General features: G+C 44.1%; 1 protein-coding gene across 5 annotated transcripts in view; it reads right to left on the reverse strand.

Annotated features, from left to right (window-relative positions):
• Window positions 1-20,049, reverse strand: part of PPP3CA (protein phosphatase 3 catalytic subunit alpha) — a 186,103-nt gene extending 166,054 nt beyond the window's left edge. For 2 of the 5 annotated variants that reach the window (XM_079990249.1, XM_079990248.1), the window contains exon 1: window positions 19,206-20,049. In XM_079990249.1, the coding sequence (XP_079846375.1) occupies window positions 19,206-19,263 (58 nt within the window). In that variant the 5' untranslated portion in view covers window positions 19,264-20,049. The remainder of the gene's footprint in view (window positions 1-19,205) is intronic. The other 3 variants (XM_079990250.1, XM_079990251.1, XM_079990252.1) reach the window with 2 other exon arrangements.
• Between the last annotated feature and the right edge of the window lie 591 nt (window positions 20,050-20,640).

Genomic DNA, 20,640 nt, shown 5'->3' on the forward strand with positions numbered 1-20,640 from the left:
AGGAGTCAGAGGATTTGTAATATGGGACACCTCTTTTTTACATGATCCACAATTTCAAACCTCACGTAATAGTCCTAAAACAAGCATCCAGGGGATTGCCGAGACCCAAACTGGCCTCTCTGAAAGTGTAAGGCTTTCAACACACCATTCCACAAGAACTACAAAAAAAAAAATATGTCTTTATTATTACAAATTGACAATGCAAACCCAATCCTTTAAAGACAGAGATCCTAAAAACCCTGAGTACCTTTACTTTTGGAAGCTTATAAATACTGAAGAGAAAAGGTTGGCATTTAATCAGTGTATCTTAATCATTTTATGTTTCCTATGCCATACACAGAGTTATTATTAATAATGGCAGACATGCTTCCCTGAAAGACAGCACTGTCAGTTTGCCTGCATAGTGCGCAGATGCAGAAGAACAGTGCATGGAATATAGGATGTGCTTCCCTATTGCAAGCCGGGTAAGGCTATGGACCAACTGTAGCCCCATCCTGGACCATTTGCAACTCCCCAAGGAAGAGGTGGGAAATATATGGCCCTTGAGATATTATTCAGTTCCCATCATCCCCAGCCAACGTGTCCCCCAATGGTCAGGAGTAGAGCTGCAGAGTGTAGTTTTGTACCACCCTTCATCTTATTGATCCCAGGATGGTTTACAACAGCCTTCCCCAACCCAGTGCCATTCAGATGCTCTGGACTACAACTCCCATCAACCCTAACTGCTTGCCACACTGACTGGGGCTGATGGGAGTTGTAGTCCAAAACATTTGGCGAGCACCATGTTGCGGGAAGGCTGGTTTACAATAATTAAAAACACCAAATACAATTCAAATACAACAGTAAAAGAAGTGTAGGGTTGTGATTGGTCAAAGAATATGAAATAATGTTCAAATGTGTCTAAATCATTGATTTTATGAGAAAAAATGATCAACAGGCTTGATGCTTAAGCTACCTTCAAAAAACAAATTAGCTGTTATTGAGAGGGAATATTAACTTCACACACACAGGTGCAATAAATTATCTTCTTACTTTTTTATTCCCCCCTTCCCTGGCCCCCAGGACCTCAGTGTAGTTTATGCGCTTTACTTAAACTCATCTTGGGTGGGCCAAGAGTGCAAGGACGACCTAACATCATCTGATGTGCTTCTCATAACTGAGAAGGATTGTCCTCAAGTCCTGCTTGCTTGTTTCCCTGTAGGCAGCTGGTCAAGCACTTTGAGACCAGGAAGTTTGACTTAGATGGGTCATTCATCTGATGCAGCAGGTTCTTCTTATGTTCTTATGAACCCAGCTTCCTTGGTCCTAATCCGATACTCTTCCTCAGCTTGCTGCAATGCAAATATTTTGGACTACATCACCTATCATGCCTATCCACTGGGGCTGATGGGAGCTGTATTCAAAAGCTTCTGGAGCATCTCATGTTGAAGAAAGTTGTTCTATTCACTAGTCAATGGCCTTTGCCATGTGATGACCGCTAATGCCTGCAATCACACCAAATGACTAGTAAGAGAAGCTTTGCTATGCTGCTAGTTTTGCCCTCCACTGCTGAAGTGCTAAATATTGCCCACATTGCTGCCCTTGTAAACAAAGGCCACAAAAATAAAAATTAATGCAAGCTGCCATATGCAGTGACATTTGGGGGATATTTGCCTGTGGTCAAATAGATAGTCAATGACAAATGATGATAAGCAGTTCTTTTTTCTGGGGGACGCAGGGGTACACATACCCCTAAACATTTTGTGAATCTAAGTTTGGCCTCATTGAGGGGCAGTATTTCAATATGAGTAGGAAAACTAGAGTAGCCCTAAACATTTTTTTTTGAAAAGAAAAGGCACTGATAACAAGTGTTGCATGAACTGACCCACTGCAGCATCCTACTGGAGCAACAGAGATAATAGTAATAAGGATCTACCAATGAAGAAAAATATGAGTGATCTGCAGAAAAGTTAAATCCTCTAATCCTAGCAGTAAGGTGGGCACATTCATGATTGTGAAAATGCTTTCACAAATTGTTTACATTTATCATAGTGAGAGCCTACATCCGGCTTGAGCATCATGCTGCAGTATTTGTAGCCTATGTGCTAATCCAGCCAAGCCATATTTGATTCAGAATTATCTGTAATTGGAACAAATTCAAAGGTCATTCTCAAGCTTTAGAGACATTCTCACAGGATTACTAAGTGAAACCTTAGGTGGCGGAGACCAAAGGAAACAAGATGAAAGCTAAAGCTAGTAAGAGTCATTATAGATTAAAAATGTGCCAGTGTGGACAGAATGATGCATTTTAGCCTGCAAATTCTTCAGCATACCTTTGCCCTGGCATATTAAAATGCTGCACAGCATGGTGGGAGTGGGGGAGAGAGAAAAGTAAGCTTTGCAAGATGTCAACTTTAACCAGAGGCAGAAAAAGGTTATTTGCTTCTTCAGTACTTTTCTTTTATATGTCCATTTTTTGGATACCATTTGCATATAAACAAACACGGACAGCACAGCATAGAACTATTTTTTGTTATTAACACCAGATCCAGATGTATAACCAGCTTTTCATACATATGAACTGCAAAAGAAAGAAAGATATGGAATCATTCCTGCCATCTTTGAGTTGGTGCATTTCAGACTTCCCATCTTACAAACACCATATATTGATAACCTTGCAAGAGATGACCTTATCAAAATGTGCAGTTAGCAATTCAAGAATCCTTTTTCATTCCAATACAACAGTTGTACAACAGAAATCAGAACCAACACCCAAAGGCTGCATTTTGCAAACAGAAACACAGACAAACTTGAGGGAGGGACAGAGGCGCACACCTACAAGGCCTTCATCTTCCCTAGGTCATACTGCACCACTAGTGATCAAAAAGCATGGTCCATTATCCTGTATATGTCTTTCAAAAACTGTTTACCCTGGCAGACTGTGCTACCTTAAGCAGCTTATCCCTAAACCACAGCCTTCCAACAACCCTTTACCATTCAATAATCAGCTGGAAAATGCAAACACCTGGCAGATCCATCCTGGCCCCATGGCATTTGCATACAAAAACTTTTAACTAAGGATATCAGAGAATTCCACCAAAACTGGGAGGGAAAATTGCCGGTGCTCACTTATTTGTCCAATGTCTGGAACACAAATCAATTCAACGAAAAGCACCCTCACTAATGCAGCCACGGTTTTCCCAGTAATGATGTATGGAAGTGAGAGCTGGACCATAAAGAAGGCTGATCGCCGAAGAAGTGATGCTTTTGAATTATGGTGCTGGAGGAGACTTTTGAGAGTCCCATGGACTGTAAGAAGATCAAACCTCTCCACTCTTAAGGAAATCAGCCCTGAGTGCTCACTGGAAGGACAGATCATGAAGCTGAGGCTCCAATACTTTGGCCACCTCATGAGAAGAGAAGACTCCCTGGAAAAGACCCTGATGTTGGGAAAGATGGAGGGCACAAGGAGAAGGGGACGACAGAGGACGAGATGGTTGGACAGTGTTCTCAAAGCTATGAACATGAATTTGACCAAGCTGCGGGAGGCAGTGGAAGACAGGAGTGCCTGGCGTGCTCTGGTCCATGGGGTCACAAAGAGTTGGACACGACTAAATGACTAAACAACAGCAACAACAACAACAAAATCCAGCCACTAAGGGACACAGATTCAGTCTCATGGAACACACTATTTGAGCCTTACAGTGCTCAAATAACGTAACATTTGGACAGAAACATGCAACATCCAAAGCCCAGGTGCTCTCTGTTCTAGGCCACTAATTCTGCAAACGCAAGTGAGGGGAGAAGTGTTTATCTGGCTGGGTTCTAGAGGAGATGCTTGCAAGTCCACAGAAGAAGAGAGCAGAGATGAAAGGGGGTGACATTAAAACAAATATTAAGTTAAAAGAATTAGAGGGGATATTCCTAACCTTCATTATACAAGACAGATATTTGCAGAATGAGTTCGATGTTTTGGGACTTATCACCTTCTTTTTTTAAAAGTGAGGCTGTATGCATATTATTTTTCAGAGGTCTCAGAGGTTTTTATGCCCCAACATAACATACGGGATCACTGAAAGTGGGCATTGGCATCTCAGTCTCCTAAGTCACATAAACCAGGCTATAAATCAGAACAATAATTTGTGTGGCTGGCTTTTGGCATCTTAACCCCAGGTCTTTGTATAAACAAGTTAGCTGGGACTTGATGTTGGCAGTCTTGTAAAATCTTTAACAAAATAATAAGATAGCCATGTTGACTTCCAAACAGCAGTGTTGCTATGCCAACAGCAACATGCCTTGCCTGAAAAAGAAGCTAGAACATATTTGAATGTTACCCTGGCTATACATGGGAGCTCAGTTGTTCATCAGTGCTACCTAAAGTGGTGGTCTGTGGACCAGTGCCAGTCTACAACCCACTGGCTGCCCATCCCCAGGGGACACCACCTCAGCCCAGGTTGAGACCAAAAATGGTACTGGTCCCTGACACAGTTGGGGGGGGGGAATTGAACTGTCGGATCACCACATCAGATAGCTTGAGAAGCACCAGTTTAAATGAACCTAGCACAAGGGTTTTTTTCCCAATGGAGCTGCCATCCTCCTGATTGAGGGATAAGTCATAAATCATCAATTCCACATCAAAGACTCACACCATCCAGCACAAACAGGGTTGGGTCACTTAAGCTGGCCTGTCGTCCTTCAAATGTTTTTGCACCACTGTTCCTGACCTCATTGGCTCGGATTGATGGGGGTCCATGTATATCTGGAGAGCCACAGGTGTCCCATCCCCAATTTAAATGTTTCCCAATTTGTGGAGAAGTGTTCAAGGAAACAACACCTTCGGTGTTTACAAAGCTCTACTGCCAGTTTCAAAATACATGCGAAATAGCAAGTGGAAGGAGTTTGACTAAAGCTATTATTTCAGCAATATTAACTTTTGGGGTAAACAAGGACTGTGAAAAGTGGCAGCATAAGTGTCAATATGAAGTAGCAAGATTCACAGTCATAGCGTTTATTTTTGCTGTCGTGTTACACCTCTGCAGATCATTAAGAGAAGCCTACAAGAAACAAAACGCATGGAGACAACGAGTTTACCATGTGAACTCAGTGCACTCAGATCCTAGCTAGCTATTCAATTCAGGTCATACCAGCTGGCTATTTTCAGACCTACCCTGGGATAAAGTCAGCCATGCCCCAAATGTAAACAAAATGGCTCAGAGAAGTGATAAAAAAGCAATTAAGGAGCATCATTCTTCAAAAGCGGTGGCTTTGCTCCCATGAAATTTTGCAGTCAGCTTCAATAGATCAAAAGACTATAATAATTTTAGATAAAATGAAACCATGGGGGGAAGGGGGGAGGAGAGATAGTATTAACAAAATAGCTTCAAAACAAATCATTACCAGTTACCACCCAACTAGCTCTTTGTAGACAACACTGCAAACCCCACCACCACCAAAAAAATGCAACCAGCCATAATAACTTTTAACTGATACTTAATGGTGTCATCTTTCACCAGGCCATGGGCACAATCCAAAATCATAGAACTGTAGAATTGGAAGGGATCCCGGAGATCATCTAATCCAACCTCTGTGGATATAGCCAGCATGGGCAACCACTATAGAATACAAGCTATACAAGGCTGGTTTGCCTACTTTTTCCTAGAAGAAAGTAGTCATCATGAAGGACCTGAAGCCCGAGAATATTGCTGGTATGCCACACATTTCACCTTTTTATCCAGGCATAAGTACTTCTTTCCATGAGCAGAAGTCTCCATGGAGTTTGCAAGCTCCCTTTCTTCCACAGAGTCAAGGAGACATGTTGGGCAGAAAGGTGAATAAAACCGAGTTCTTCCACAGTGTGTTTTAGACCTCTAAAGGAGTGGTTGGGAGCCTCTGGTTCTAAACCCCTACTTTGTAGGTTTTAAACACACAGTTCCAATGGTTCCAACTGCACACAGGTCCACCCCCTGCTCGCATTTACAGTCCAAGTATGAGATGCTTTTATCAGCTTCTAAAGCACAGGTTGCGTTATGGAAAAGAAGCAAATGGCAGTCTCAGAAGCAGGAGCCATCTGACATAAGTAAAAAAACAAAACAAAAAACAAAGCCGCTTCTTGAAATCTGAGCTCATACAACCACATAAAATAGCATGCCTGCTAAGTTTTGCCTTGAAGTGGCAACCACTTTTGCAAGCTGTGGCTTCATTCATTTGTCTTTATGAGGCTTCTTGAAGGATACAAAAGAGCAATAAATATACCCTTCAACATGATTTATAAGTAACATCGCCTTCAGCTGCAAAGCTTACTTTGCCATGTTTGAGCAACTCTGTCTAGAACTCACATAAAAATACTATTAAGAGCAAATTTACAATCTAAGACTAAACTGCTAGAGAGGAATTGAAACATTACCAACACACTTATAAGTACTGCAGCTGAGGGAGTGTTGGGGGGGGGGGAGGAAGTCAAGAACCTGAAATGTTTTATCGTCCCAATCCTGATCAAGATTGCACATTTTAAGTGCAGTTAAACAGACTTGCTAGGTAGCAAGCTGCCTTAAATACAGTGAGATTTAACTTCCAAGCAAAGTATACATATGATTGGTTCAGGATGAGTAGTTTGAGGAATTCAGAAACAACCAGTTCAGTGCAAGATCTAATCCACTGCTTTATCTGACACCAGCTCAATTGATCCTTAAGCTGTAATTACCAACGGCTCTGATGCTGTGTACTTTATAAACAGTGAAACTTCCAGATGTCATGTTTGGATGTACAAGTTGACCACTGTTTGTGTGTGTGTGTTGTGCAATAAGGAAGTGGGCAAAGCTGTGTTTATGTTGTTGGCATGTAGAAATACCCTTCAGACAGGAAGAAAGAAAGCAGAAACAGAGCACAACTGCCTTACAAAGCATTCTGCACCAGGAACAAGCTAGGAAGCTCATTGCTGTTCACATTTGTAATGCTTGGCATGAGCTGTGTGACTGGCCTTTCCTACAGTCCAGTCCCAGTACTGTGTTAATTAGAGGGTGTAAAAAAGAAAAAGTGGGGGGAGAGAACACCATGGAACAAGGGTAATTGTCATAGAGATAATTGCACAAAAGGCATGAAGTATCTGGGCAAAGTTTTCCTCAAGATTTATTTGCAAAAATTCCTTGCTAGGAACACGGAAGCCTGGCTATAGAATAAATCTGCTCAACTATCGGAAGTAGTTTGTCTCTGAATACCAGTTGCTGGAAATTGGAAGAGTGCTGTTGTGCTCAGGTTCTGCTTATGGGCCTCCCATACACATGTGGCTAGCCAATGCGAGAACAGGATATTGGAGTGAGCCTTTCTTTGAGTAGATGAGTCCAGCAGACTCTTCATATGTTAGCTGGTACTGAGTCCACATTCCAGGTATGTCTGAGGTTTGCCATGGGTCAACTGCCTATCCAACATTGTAGGGGATGGAGAAAAGAGACAGATGGGGGAGAAAAACAGGTAAATGGAGTAGACCACTTGTGGACTATGTTTCATATTAGAAAAAGAGAGCATGTTCCAAAGTTAAAATACCTTCAGATATTTTGCAAAACTTTCTGGCTGCTATGAACATAATGGGTTTGAACTCAGGCACATCCTGATGGGTTGTACAAACAGATTAGTGCTTTTGGTTGATTGGTTGGTTGGTTGGTTTTGATTTTACCTCAGACTTCCCTTGTCTCCTCTACAAGATGAGGAGAGGATAAAAATATATATGTTTCTACTGAGATTTTGTAATATCAAGTGAACAATTGAGTAACAAAAAAGAAATAAACTTTACAGTAAACCATAAAGTGGGAAGAAAAAATAAGTTTTTGGGAAAAAACAAAGCTGTAATTTATTATTATTTATTATTTATCTTCTATTATTATTATTATTATTATTATTATTATTATTATCATCAAAAGGCTGGCTGCCTAAGCAAATCCCATTTCTCACCTTTATATATAATATATATTGAGGGGTTTTCTTTGGTACTTTTAAAACTGTTAGTAAAAAATCTTTCTTAAATTTTAAAGTCTTAAAACATCTTTAAAAAATACTTCCAAGTCACTCTTGCCCCACAAAGCCAGGGCTTCCAACTCCTTTCTAGAAGGATCCTAGCCAGTGTGAAACCATGTAGCAACTGTCACAACACCATACTGCCAAATTTATTTATTCTGTTAAGAAATCTGTATACTGCCTTTCACCAGAAGAGCGTAAGGCAGATAATAAACAGCATCCATACTGTAATGGTTCTAGGGGTTGCTCGTGTGTAAACACCTGGCTGGGTTGCCTGAGTGAACCTTTTCTGTCTGGACAGCCACTCACCCGTGGCTGTCTCAATCGCTGCTGGCAGAATCCGTCAGTGGGCATTTCTTAAACTTCTTCCAGCAAAGAAGCTCTTTGACGCCTAGTCTCCTCCTACTCTCTCTGCGCGAAAGGAGGGCGTAGGCAGCAGAGGACCCCTACTCTCCCCGCTGGTCCCCGGCAAGGAGTCATGGGACCGCCTTGCCGCTTCCCCCATCTGCCCCCCTTCTCCACTGGTGCTACGCTGATTCTCTTCCCCAGAAGATGGGCTGCCTCTCCCAATCCCGGGACGCTCTCTGGAATCTCTCTGGATTTTGCTCTCTCCCTCCGGCACTGATGGCAGTTCCCTGGCACATACAACATACAAGCATAGGTTTGGCTAAAGGACGATATCATTCACAAAAAGTCAAGACTATTCAGAAAAAGGGCTATTTTTCCTTAATAAGAAGAGCATCAATCTTCCCTTTGAAATGATCACCAACAAGGGCCACTTTCTTATGCCAACTAACATTTTTTCATAAATCCCCACTCCCAGTTCAAATAAAATGTGAATTTTGCACTCAACTTTGGTTCAACAAACACTGTTCACCAAGAGTCCTACTTTTCTGCTTTAAAGGAACAGAGTGAAATACCTTCAATTTTACAGTTTAATGGAGTTTAAGAGCCTTGTTACTGTAGCTTATCTCACAGCATCCAGTCTTTGCTCCAAATCATCGTGCACTACTCTAGCAAGCATATTATTTATCATCAGATAAGAAGCTGTCTTGTGACTCTTGGCAGTGGCAAGAGAACCATCCAGCATTAGACTATTATGCACAGCACGTCTGTATTTCTTCACTGGCAATAAGCAAAAAACAAAACAAAACCAAAAAAATGCCTTTTTTTACAGGAGGCAAACACACAGATGCTTGTTGATCTAAATTCAGCTTCCCTCAATCCAACATCTCACAAAAACAGGCATTAAGCCAATATGGTGCCCCCTTACCATTGTTCATTTGTACAAAATGGCATAAACATTCTTTTTTTAAAAAAAAAGTTAAGCAAAGCTGCTCTTAAGCACTGCAGCTCTCAAAAATGAACTGTAAAAAACGGCACTGAACTGAAATGAAATTTGCAGTGGCTTCAGTATTACCAGGAACCCATCAAAGCTTCGTAACTTCACGGCAGCCCACTGAACTCCATGCAGAGTAGCGGCCTTTGCTTTGATAATATAAGTTGTGCAATTTGGCTAACATGGAGGATAGTGACAGTGCAGCAACCCTTTCTTTTTTGACTGCATTATTCTTTTTCTCTCTTTTTTCTGGACATCATCTTGGCCTTGGCAATTGTATGGTCAGGGGGTGAACCAGCTGTAGTCCTGTGGACAACAGATAATTAGGAAAAAAAACAAGCCTCTAATATTTCTCACTGGTATCAAACACTCCATGTACACAAGGGGAATCCATGCTAGACATTACATCCTGGGCATGAAGCCATCACTCATGAGGATACTGAAATGCTAGATTAGCCTTTAAAGGCAAGTAACTGTTTGGGCTTCCCTGGTACAGCTGGAAGAAACAGTATTTGCCCTTTCCCAGAAAATCATGTTATGGGATGGCTTCCAAATATATATAAGCTATATCTGCTTGTACTTCAGCTAAGTATAAGGGAGCATGCAGGGCACCAACTCTCTGCAAAAGGCTATAGCAAAAAGCAGAAACAAGCACTGGGGCCATTAGTGGCATAGGTGACTGCCTGCCTATCGCTACTGTGAGAATCCCAAGTACAGATCCCTATTCTGTCATAAGCACACATAGCCAGACACGGTCTCTCAAGTCGAGTCCTGCTACCATCAAGGACTGAGGCAAAAACAATGGAGAGAGTTGTAAATCACTGCATGCATTGAAAAGGTGCTATAGAAACAGCTAAAGATAAATGAACCGAAAATCCACACAGAGTTAAGGCCAAGGCATTTTTATGGTTAAGTTAGTCTCTATTGCGGAATGAACATTTTAGGAGTTTGTATTATATGCTTGTTTTTTTTAAAATATCAGCTTTTGACCAATTTTTATCTACTTGCGTTTTTGTTTGTTAAGTCATGCCGAGACATATATTTATTTGTTTTTAACAAAGCAACTAACAACTGCAAAAAATAAATAAATGCCTGTTAAGCTCCCACTGTGGGTATTAAATGTGGTTATACTTGGGTATTAAAACAAGTACTCAGCTTTGATGCCAAAGTTTAAAGGATTTCAACATGCTTAACTTGCTGCTGAATTACACTCATTTATTATAGCTACTGCCCAGTGGTTAACAGAATGAAGACAATATAGCTCACTACAATAGACAGTCTGAGAGGAAGTATTTGCACTCTTAACCCCTTGCTCAATGAAGGCACAGTGGAAGAGGGTTCCTTGGAAATCTATCAGAAGTTCCCCAATAAGAAAACCAGTAAGGACATACCAGCTTCCCTTGAAGACAACTTACTCAACACTAGCAATAGTCCCCTGCAGCCACAAGAGAATGCTAGGTTGCCACATCAGTTCTCAGAGGGCAACAATGAGGCCCAACTGGCTTGTGCTTTGTGCACACTGATAAGACACACAAGGACATACACGCTATAGGCACATAGCAATTCCTCAGCAGACCTCAATACAAAAAGGGCTACCCAAGGGCTTAAGGTCTGAAAGTCACAGCCCTAGTGAGTGCTCATAACAGCAACTATCATCATTTTAGGGGGGGTCATCTGTTTCACTATGCATTTTTTTTAAAAAAGTAACTTTGCAATACTCCATATGCATTATCTAGGACAGTGTTTCCCAAACTTGGTTCTCCAGCTGCTTTTTTGGACTACAGTTCCCATCATCCCTGACCACTGGGTTTTGCTAGCTAGGGATGATGGGAGTTGTAGTCCAAAAGCAGCTGGAGACCCAAGTTTAGGAAACACTGCCCTAGGGCAGGAGTGGCTAACATTTTTTTGTCCCAAGGGCTACATTCATCCTTGGACAATCCTGCAGAGGCTACATAGCAGCAGTGGGCATGGCTGACCACACACTTCAATGCCACCAACAAATGCAGCACCCCCTCCTCAGCTGATCTGTACTATCACCCCTTTCACCAGGGTGGGAGTGAGGTAGGGGGTTCTATCTCTTTCAAGGTACTGGAGAAATTTATTCACTCAGTACTATATCAAATTTATTTATTTCTGCCGCCACTGCCAAAATCAGTGGGGTCTTGTGATGACAGACAAAAATTACTGGTTAGCCACCTTTGCTCTAGGGCACATGCATTCCCAGCGTGGTGTAGTGGTTAAGAGCGGTAGACTCGTAATCTGGTGAACCGGGTTCGCTTCCCCGCTCCTCCACGTGCAGCTGCTGGGAGACCTTAGGCTAGTCACACTTCTCTGAAGTCTCTCAGCCCCACTCACCTCAGAGTGTTTGTTGTGGGGGAGGAAGGGAAAGGAGATTGTAAGCTGCTTTGAGACTCCTTAAGGAGAGTGAAAGGCAGGATATCAAGTCCAAACTCTTCCTCTTCTTCTTCTTCTTCTCCCCCCCTATAACTGAGCATTCCATTTGAGATTTTCCTTTGACTGCAAATTACTTGCATCAGTTTTATTGAAGAAATATGGTGAAAGAAAGGATCGAGGCTATTTGGTTCTAGAACAGATGCTAATTTCACTACAGAAAGGCAGTTCACCTGCTAGTTGGGGGGGGGACGGACGGGGGGAATGAACTCACTGGAGCCTGGTTTTCCCAGTAACTTCAATTCAGTCAAAGCTTTGTGTGTTATTATACCAATAGAAATAAGTGTAGGAGTTATAGAAGATACTGCACACACGGATGAACCAGTGACTGTAAAGGTCTCTCAGGACGATGGAGGAACAGATTTAAATCCTCAACTCCCTGTTCCATGCTTTCTATTGACTGGTCCTTTCTTGCACTTTTGTTGAGACAATGAGCAATATTTTAACCCTGATAATCCCTTGCACAGGATTCCAACAGCAGCAGGCAATTAATACAGGCACACTTATTAGGGAGTCCCATTGAAATCTTTGGGATTAAGTTCCAAGTGAGCATGTATGTGGTTGGAGGGTGAGAATCCAACACCCAGCAGTTATTTAAAACTTGTCCCCAAAATGACTCTTCTGTGCTCTTAGAACAATCATTTCTATGTCTTTGGAAATGCAAAACATTGTAGCAGAACAATACAGTTCTGCACAAAGTTTCTTAAAATAAACTTTGCATCTTACTATGATGTGAGGGGCCAGGCAGCTCTCTTTGTAGTGTACAGAATAAACTGGTCTTCTTGATCTACCACCCAGAAAGCCAGGTATCTCCTTCATAAAGGGCTTCAGCTGCTATAATATGTTGGCTCCTAATAATGAGTCACCCGGTGACACATATTAATCTGCCAACTACTCATTACATAAGAGTTGGAACAAAGTTGTATGAAATAGTGACATGCTTCCCAGGCCCATTCCATTAGTGCAATCTCGATAGCTATATGAGTCATGCACCCCAACAGACCTTTGCAGTTTGAATGGTGGTGCTCAGAAACCCAGGAGGGACAGCTCACTTCTCTGAAGTTTTTTTATTTCATACTCTCATTCTTTCAGTGTGCATTATGAAGCCATCGGTCTTTATGGGAAAGCTCCACCGCCACCACTACACTTTGGCATGCACGACTATTTCCACAATATCACCTTTATCACCTTCACCACGGATTACCGCATACAATCAAATCGCATCCACTTTGCTCATCAGCTGCTAGCATGCAAGGGAAACAAACCACACTCCCTGGATTACATCCAAACCTGGGGCTGAGGTTTGTTTCACTCCATAAGGTAAGAGGTTTTTCTTGGCTTACCTTCATGATTTGCTTGAAGTGAAACAAGCCATAATCCCTGAATTGGGCACAATGCCAAGCCTGGGCATTCCTCCATGTGCCAGTTGGGAGGAGCCAATGAGGCATGATTTCCATGGTAAATCGTGGCTTACCATGACATGCAAATACAGACACCCTTGGGGAAAGTCGTATTAGCTCAAAAACCTTCAGCTTCCAGAGCATCCGAATTCACGCAGGCACACAAACCTATGAACAGCTATTAGTGTTTTGAAAGGCTGACCAAGGCAAAATACATAGAAAGCTCTGGAGGAGGATTGAAAACATAGGAAGGTGTTGTTTTTTTACCAAGTTACACAATATGTCCATCCACCTCTGCATTGCCTACACCAACCAACAGAGGATTCACTAGGTTTCAGACAGGGAGTCTGTCCCTGCTCTACATGGAGACACCAGGGATTGAATCTATGACCTTTTCCCCACAAAGCATGTGCTCTATGCCACTGAGCTCCCTTAAACTGCTAGCTATCGGGTGCCCAAGAGTCTTAAGGAGTGGGTCTTACCTTTGCCTTCCCCAACCCAACACCAATTCCAAGCTCACAGCAGAGCAGTACTGAGTAATGCCCTCTACTGCCTCATCCCAATTGCTGATAGATCCGAAGGAGATTAATGTGACTAGAGCAATGTGCTGCGAACAGTTTGAGTGTGAAGTGTAAAGAAAAGAAGCATGCAAATATCTTCAAATATCTTATGGGTTTTCACATGGAGGACGGAGCAAGCTTGTTTTCTCCTCTCTGGAGGGTAAGACTCAAATCAATGGCTTCAAGTTACAAGAAAGGAGATTCAGACTAAACATCAGGAAGAACTTTCTGACAATAGGAGCTGTTTGACTCCCTTGGGAAGTGGTGAGGTTGGACAGGCCATCTGCCAGGGATGCTTTAGTTCAGATTCCTCTATTGCAAGGGGTTGGGCTAGATGACCTTTGGAACACCTTCCAATTCTATGGGAAAGAGTGACTGCAGCTATGACTGTGCGTGTGTGTGTGTGTGTTTTAAGGCTCTCACATAATGAAAGGTGAATTATTTCAAAAGCGGCGGAAAAATAATGATTCCGTCAAATCTGATTCTGAGGATGCCTTCTTCATTTTTTAAATATTGTCTTCCCCTCAAAAATTACTTAAGCCACCTTTGTTCTTGTACAAAGTGTTGGTTGTAATGTAAATGTCCTTACAAGAAACAGCATGTCCCCAGACCAGCCTTCTTTGGCTTCCTGCTTAAAGCGTGTATTCTAGAACGGCCATTTCTGAGACACCATTTCACTTGGGATTGCTGAGCATAGGAACATGCCAAATCAGACCACTGGTTCATCTAGTTCAGTACTGTTTACATTTGTGGCAGCCGCTCTCTGGGGTTTCCCAGTCCTACCCGGAAATGCAGGCAAAGTAGAGCTATGGCCCTACTCCTTCAGATCATGAACATCTATCAGCTTGTCTGTTCAGAGCTTCTCAAAGCTTAACAGCAATGCTCTGAAAGCCAATAGAGAATTTGTTCCATCCTTTTCCCTGCCGCACCCCCATTCCTAACCTCAGGATGTAACTAAGAAAAACGTATGTGCTGCTTTCAATAAATTAAGTACCCTTGGCCCTCTCCAACTCCCATCAGTTACCTCTTCCCTGCTTCTCTTTCTTTGCTGTCAGGCAAATTCCTAGCCAGTTTTTTTCCTGAGACAGCCAAAAGAATGAATCAAAGCTAAGATATGTATTGCTCACAAATGAATTTTATTCCCAAATAAATGTCCTTAATATAAAACCAGGTGTTGCGAGAATTTTTCATTGACCCATTTTATATTCAATCCAGATATGATTTTTGCCCAGATTTCTTAGCTAAGAATCACAAAACCAAACAAGAAGAAACTTGCCTGAGGGTAACCAAAATAACCAAGAAGTTGTGTAATTTTAAAATATTTGAAAGTATTCAGAGCCAGATTTGCAACATTTCCAAAGAGAGAGAAAAGGCATTGATCAGATGTTCACTAACTTGGCTGCAAGTACCACTGAACAAAATGGGACCTACTTTTAAGTAAATGTGCATGGGATTAAGCTGTACAAAATATTTTCCAAGTAGAGAATTCAGGATTCTAATTGAACAGTTACATATATTGCTACTATATTACATACTATATTACATAGGTAGGCAACATGGTGTCCTCCAGATGTTGTTGGACTACTGTTTCCATCTTCCCTGACTGCTGGCCATCTGGAGCTGAGAGGAGTTTCAGCCCAACAAGATCTGGAGGCTATTGAACTACTAATATATTACAACTGGGCAAACAAATTCTTTCTTTCTCCAATCATCTTCATTTTTGCATCAGTGCAGGAAAAACGCCATTTAACAAAATGAGGTCTGTTCTGCTTTATATTCATTTTGAGCCTTAGTAGCCATTTCCTCCAGGTTCCATATTTAAAAACTTAAATTATTTTCAAACACTTAATAAAATAAACATTGGTTAAATCATTTCATATCTTATTGGTAAAATGTTGACATGTGTCATCATGACCTCCATCAGACCAGCTGAACAAATATGTGAAATACTACTTAATCTATGCCAAGTCATATCCCGTGCTACTCAGCCAAATCCTAACATTTACTCAGCAGTAAATCCCATCAAATTCAGTGGATGTTACTCTCAAGGAAGTATGCAGGCTAAGTTTTCATGAATTATTTTTACAGGAATATAGGATCTACACGGCCCAAATAGATAGAAAGCTTTGCCTGGTTAACGAATTATGGCAAACTCAATGCATTTCTGTTGTAGGAAAAAATTATTGGCAGAATTGCAAACCTTGATGTGGCATGAGGAGCCCAATGAAACAAGAACCTTTATGTAAAATGCCCTCCTTTTGTTCAGAGTTCACTTTTCCTAATCTGGAAAAAAAATACAAGAGGCCTTGCCATATTACTTTATTTACAACTGTAGGCCAATTCTGTATATACTTACTCAGAAGCAAGCCCTACCAAATTAAGAAGAGATTGCTTCAGTTAAGTGTGTATTATAACTGCAACCCTTAGTATTTTACCATTTGCACTTAAATTGACCGAAAGCCAAATCTGAGTGCAGCCCATATTCAGAGATAACAAATCAATTCAATCAAATTTTTTGACCAATAACTCCTACTCAAATTTCCTTCTAGAGCTGCAGGGAATCCTCCACAACACTTCAGAAGTCTCTGCTTCCACCTCCAACTCCCAAGATTTATACAGCATCTGCTGCACTAATATGCAATGCTGCAACCATGTTACAGGCACAGGGTGTTAAATTTACTTATTGTGATACCACAAAACGTTCCATCAAGTTAAATGGGATTGCTCTCAGGCAAGTATGCATACTGGCTGCAGCCTCAGAATGTTTGCTCAGAAGTATGTACCCCAAAGTTTAACCAAGTTAACTGCCACATAAATGCATACAGGATTACAGCCTAAGGTGGCATAGTACAAAATGTTCTCCTTCACTCGAATTGTAATATAATAATGTATAGAAGATTACAAGTGGGAACTGTAACAAAATATTGCAGTGTGAACTGCTCCTACTCAGGTTTCCAGCCAGCCAGCCATGACCTCTTCTAGGCACCCTGAACACTTCATTCCACATCCCACCCACACAACCAGCTAACATTCTGTGCCCACAGCTCCACTGGGGTTTCCCCTCATAGTTGCTTTTCTTAAGGAAAAAAAAATACTTCCGCAAACCTTTGGGATCCCTCAAGTCTACTGAAACCTCTGCCTTGTGTGTGTATGGTGCCTACCAATATGTAAGGATAGGCCCTTGGTGAACTCAGTTCAGTATTAGTATGAAAATACAAAACAACTGTACATCAATGTTTTTAGGTAATATTTACACTGATTCGCAAGTAAACGCGTACATGTTGAAATAGGGATCATTTAAACAATGTTATTTCCAGGCCTCTTGAATTTTACACCAAAATCAGCAATAAATAGATCCTGCTTTCCTTAAAAAAGGCTTGAAGGGTTTGCATTTTAATTGATTATTTTAAGCCATTGTCCTATAAAAACATGCTTACACACTTAAACATACTCTTACAACCCAGTAGCATATATGTTTCCTTGGATGAATGCCACCAGTTTCAATGGGTGTGTTTAGGAACTGCAGCCTTCAAGGATGTAATCCTGCCTCATTAATGCCAACAGGGATGCTGCTATTGATCTTAGTGGGAAGTGGATTGGACCCTTGGTGACAATCCTGTACAATTTAACTTGTAACAAAAGAAGCCCAGTGAAATTACTAGGACATGATATTCCAAGTTTAGGTTCAGAATGTAAGGCAATCCTATGCATATTTTATTGGCAGTCAATGCAACTAAATCTGTGTGGATTTCTGGATAAACATGGCTAATATTGGTAAATTACACACACTAGCACCTTTTGCACAACCATATTTAGCCTTTTCCACAGTGTGCATGTGAATGCATGTGTGCAAGAGAGAAAACTCACACACTCTCTTCAATGGCTCATTTTTAATATATATGTGTATGTATGTTAAAAAAAAATCATGCGTCTTGAACATAGCATTTCAAAAATTAAATACATGGGTTTTTGAAACCTATAAAGTTATGCATACATTCCTAGAGAAATACGAACACAGTAGCCAAATATGTCTGCAAGATAACTTCACATCTAGCCAAGCCAATTTAGCAGGGTTTGTGTAGAGCGCAGGAAGGGAAGCAAAAATGGTGGTGGAAACAACGTAATGCTTTGCTAGAGGGATTGCCCTGGCAGCACACCTGCACTCATTTCTTAAATCCCAATAGTTAAGATCCTGGGCAAATCAATCTGCAATCCTCATCCATGAAAGGAATGGATCCCGCTAGTGCGAGGATAGCATCGCTCAAAGATTCCTGCTGCAGTAAGCTTGCCTGTTACCATACCAGCATTGGCTAAGAAAAAGACAAAGGGGAGGAGGAAATGGCTGTACACATACAGGTGGAATTCTCCGCTTGCAAAGGGAAGGACAGAGAAGTGGGCCAAAAGGGACAGCCAATAGAAAGGGAAGAACCCACCACCACCATTTCCTTCCTTCCTTCCTTCTCCCCCTACCCCAACCAATCAACTGCTATCTCTAGGTTATCTGCATCAAGCAGTATGTTAATGGAAGGAAAGGGAAACAGCTGTGTCAAGGGGGTGGGTGCGGGAGATTGGGGGGGGGGGGGGTAGAAGACAAGACAAACCCAGCTGTCAAAACCTGAAGATACACACACAGAGAGGGAGAGGCATATTTCTACAGGCGGGGGAGCTGAAATACGTTTCAGGGAGGGATCTCGCTGGGAGCCAGCAGAAGAGGCTTCCAAGAGGGCCACCCACACCAAGGTGGGCGGAGGGAAGGTGGAAATGCCCCCAAGGAATAGAGGTGGGGGCGGCGGAGAGAAAGTGAGGGGGGACCTGCTGTGTGTGTGTCCCACACTCTTCTCCGGCTCTTCCAGCTGCAAAGGAGGAGGAGGAAGCCGAGGGTTTTCCTTCCACACCCCAACCGTCTCTCCACCCCCCCCCACCCCACGATTTGCCTCTCGCGAGCCCCGTGCAAGCACTCCAAAGGAGGGAGGGAAATTGCTGCAATATAGCAAGAGAGAGAGAGGAGGAGCAGGAGTGCCATTAGAATTGAGACCTCGAGATCTACAGTGTGTGTGGGGGGGGGATTAATGCAAAGAAAAGGAAAGCTGCGCCCCCGCTGCAATCGCCTACGTTACTAGTCCATAGCGCCGAGCCGCATAGGCAGCCCCTTCCACCATCCCCATCGCCGGGCACTCGCTTCCTATTTCTCCCCTCCCCGCGCGCGCCCTCCTTCCTCCCTCCCTCCCCCGCCCCGCCTTGCCCATTTGGCAACCGCAGCCCCGCTAAAGAGACAGGCAGCCCGCGCCAAGCCAGCCTCCCTTTCTCTTTCCCCTCACGAAAGCGCAGAGACGTGTGGGTGAGTGGGTGTGTGTGAATACGAGAATCTCCCGCCCGGCAGGGACCTCCGCCCGCGACCCCCCCCTCTCCCCCTTCAGAGGGGCTTCCCTCCACCCCGGGCTGCCCCAAAGCCACGGGCTCCCCGCTTACCTTTCACCACCCTCTCCGTCGTCGACAACTTCGGATCCAGCGCCTTGTGTTCAGACATTTCCAGCGTCGCCTGGAGGAGGAGGAGGAGGAGGAGGAGGAAGGCAGCCGAGGCTCGACTCGCTTCTCCCTCACCAGACACCAAGCTGAAGGCGGCGGCGGCGGCGGCGGCAGCGGCTGCAGCAGCACCAAAGGCGGCCGCGCAAACGACGTCCCTCCGGCTGGCGGTCGCCTCAGCTGCGGTTCAACTTGACGCCTTGCTCCGCCTGCTGCTCTCGCGGGCTCGCTCGCTCGCTCGCTCGCTCCTCTTTTTCCCGGTGCTGCTGCTGCTGCTTCCACCGCTCCTCCTCCCTCCTCCGGATTTTTCTCCTTGCCCCCTCTTTATGTCAATCACGCCTCTCTTTTATTAGAATTAGTGGCCGAAGGGAAGAAGCCGAAGGGTGGGGGTGGGGGCTGAGGAGAGAAGAAAACGCCGTCGAAGGCGGCGAGGAATTAAAAGGCGCGCGGTGGGGGCAGCGAAGCCGGAAGATGAAGCGCGCGGCTGGAGGAAAACACACACAGAGAGCCACGCAGCCCTCCACACGGCGCCGGAGAAGACCAAGTGCTGCTGCCGCTGCCGCTCCGACTCCTCCTGCTGCCGCTGCTGCACGGGATCCGCGCCGTGCCTTCCCCTCCGCCTCCGCCTCCACCGCCGCGTCGCCTTCCTCGTCGTCGTCGTCGTCTCCTTCTCGCAGCGCCGCCACCCCTTTCGCAGGGTCTCTCCTTTCACTCACGCAGCCGCAGCCACTAGAGCTCCGCTCAGTCCGAGGCGCAACCTACCCTCGCCGCCTAAACGCTCCCACTCGCCTCTCCCTCCCCCGTTGCCAAAACGCTAGCTCAGCACCCATTGGCTGGGGCCGGGCTGCCAATCACTGTCAAGGTAGCTTGGCTCTCCTCCTTCCCTCCTACCCTTCTTGAAACGCCTCTCTCCCCCCTCACCCTACCCCTCCTCTCTCAGGTGTTCGCCGCCGCCGCCGCCGCTTTCACCATGCGCAATAGCGCGCGCCGCTTTGACGGCGCGAGGACGTGGGAATGAGCGGGAGGGGGTGGTGAGGAGGGCGGGGGGGGGTGTCCTGCCAAAAGGAGGAGGTGGGTGGGGGGGAAACACACTAGAACTGCGGCAATAGCGAAAGGAGGGGGGCGGGGAACTGGAGCCCTGCGAGGGTTTGGTTGAGCGGGAGGAGCGAAAGGCGAGGAGAGCGCTCATTCGCCTCAGGCGGAGGAAGGGCTGGGGAAGAAGGAGACTCCGCTGCGGCTGCCTGGACGGGCGCTTTTCTGAGGGGACAAGGCCCGCGGCTTCTTCTCCCCGGCCCCCATAGCATCTCCGAGGCGCCTGGGTGTATCATGAGCAAGCGGGGGCGGCCTCGGCTTGCCAGTCACTGTATCCGCGCTTTGCTAC

This window comes from Podarcis cretensis (genome assembly GCF_951804945.1).
Source record: "Podarcis cretensis genome assembly, chromosome: 9".
NCBI classification, from domain to species: Eukaryota; Metazoa; Chordata; class Lepidosauria; order Squamata; family Lacertidae; genus Podarcis; species Podarcis cretensis.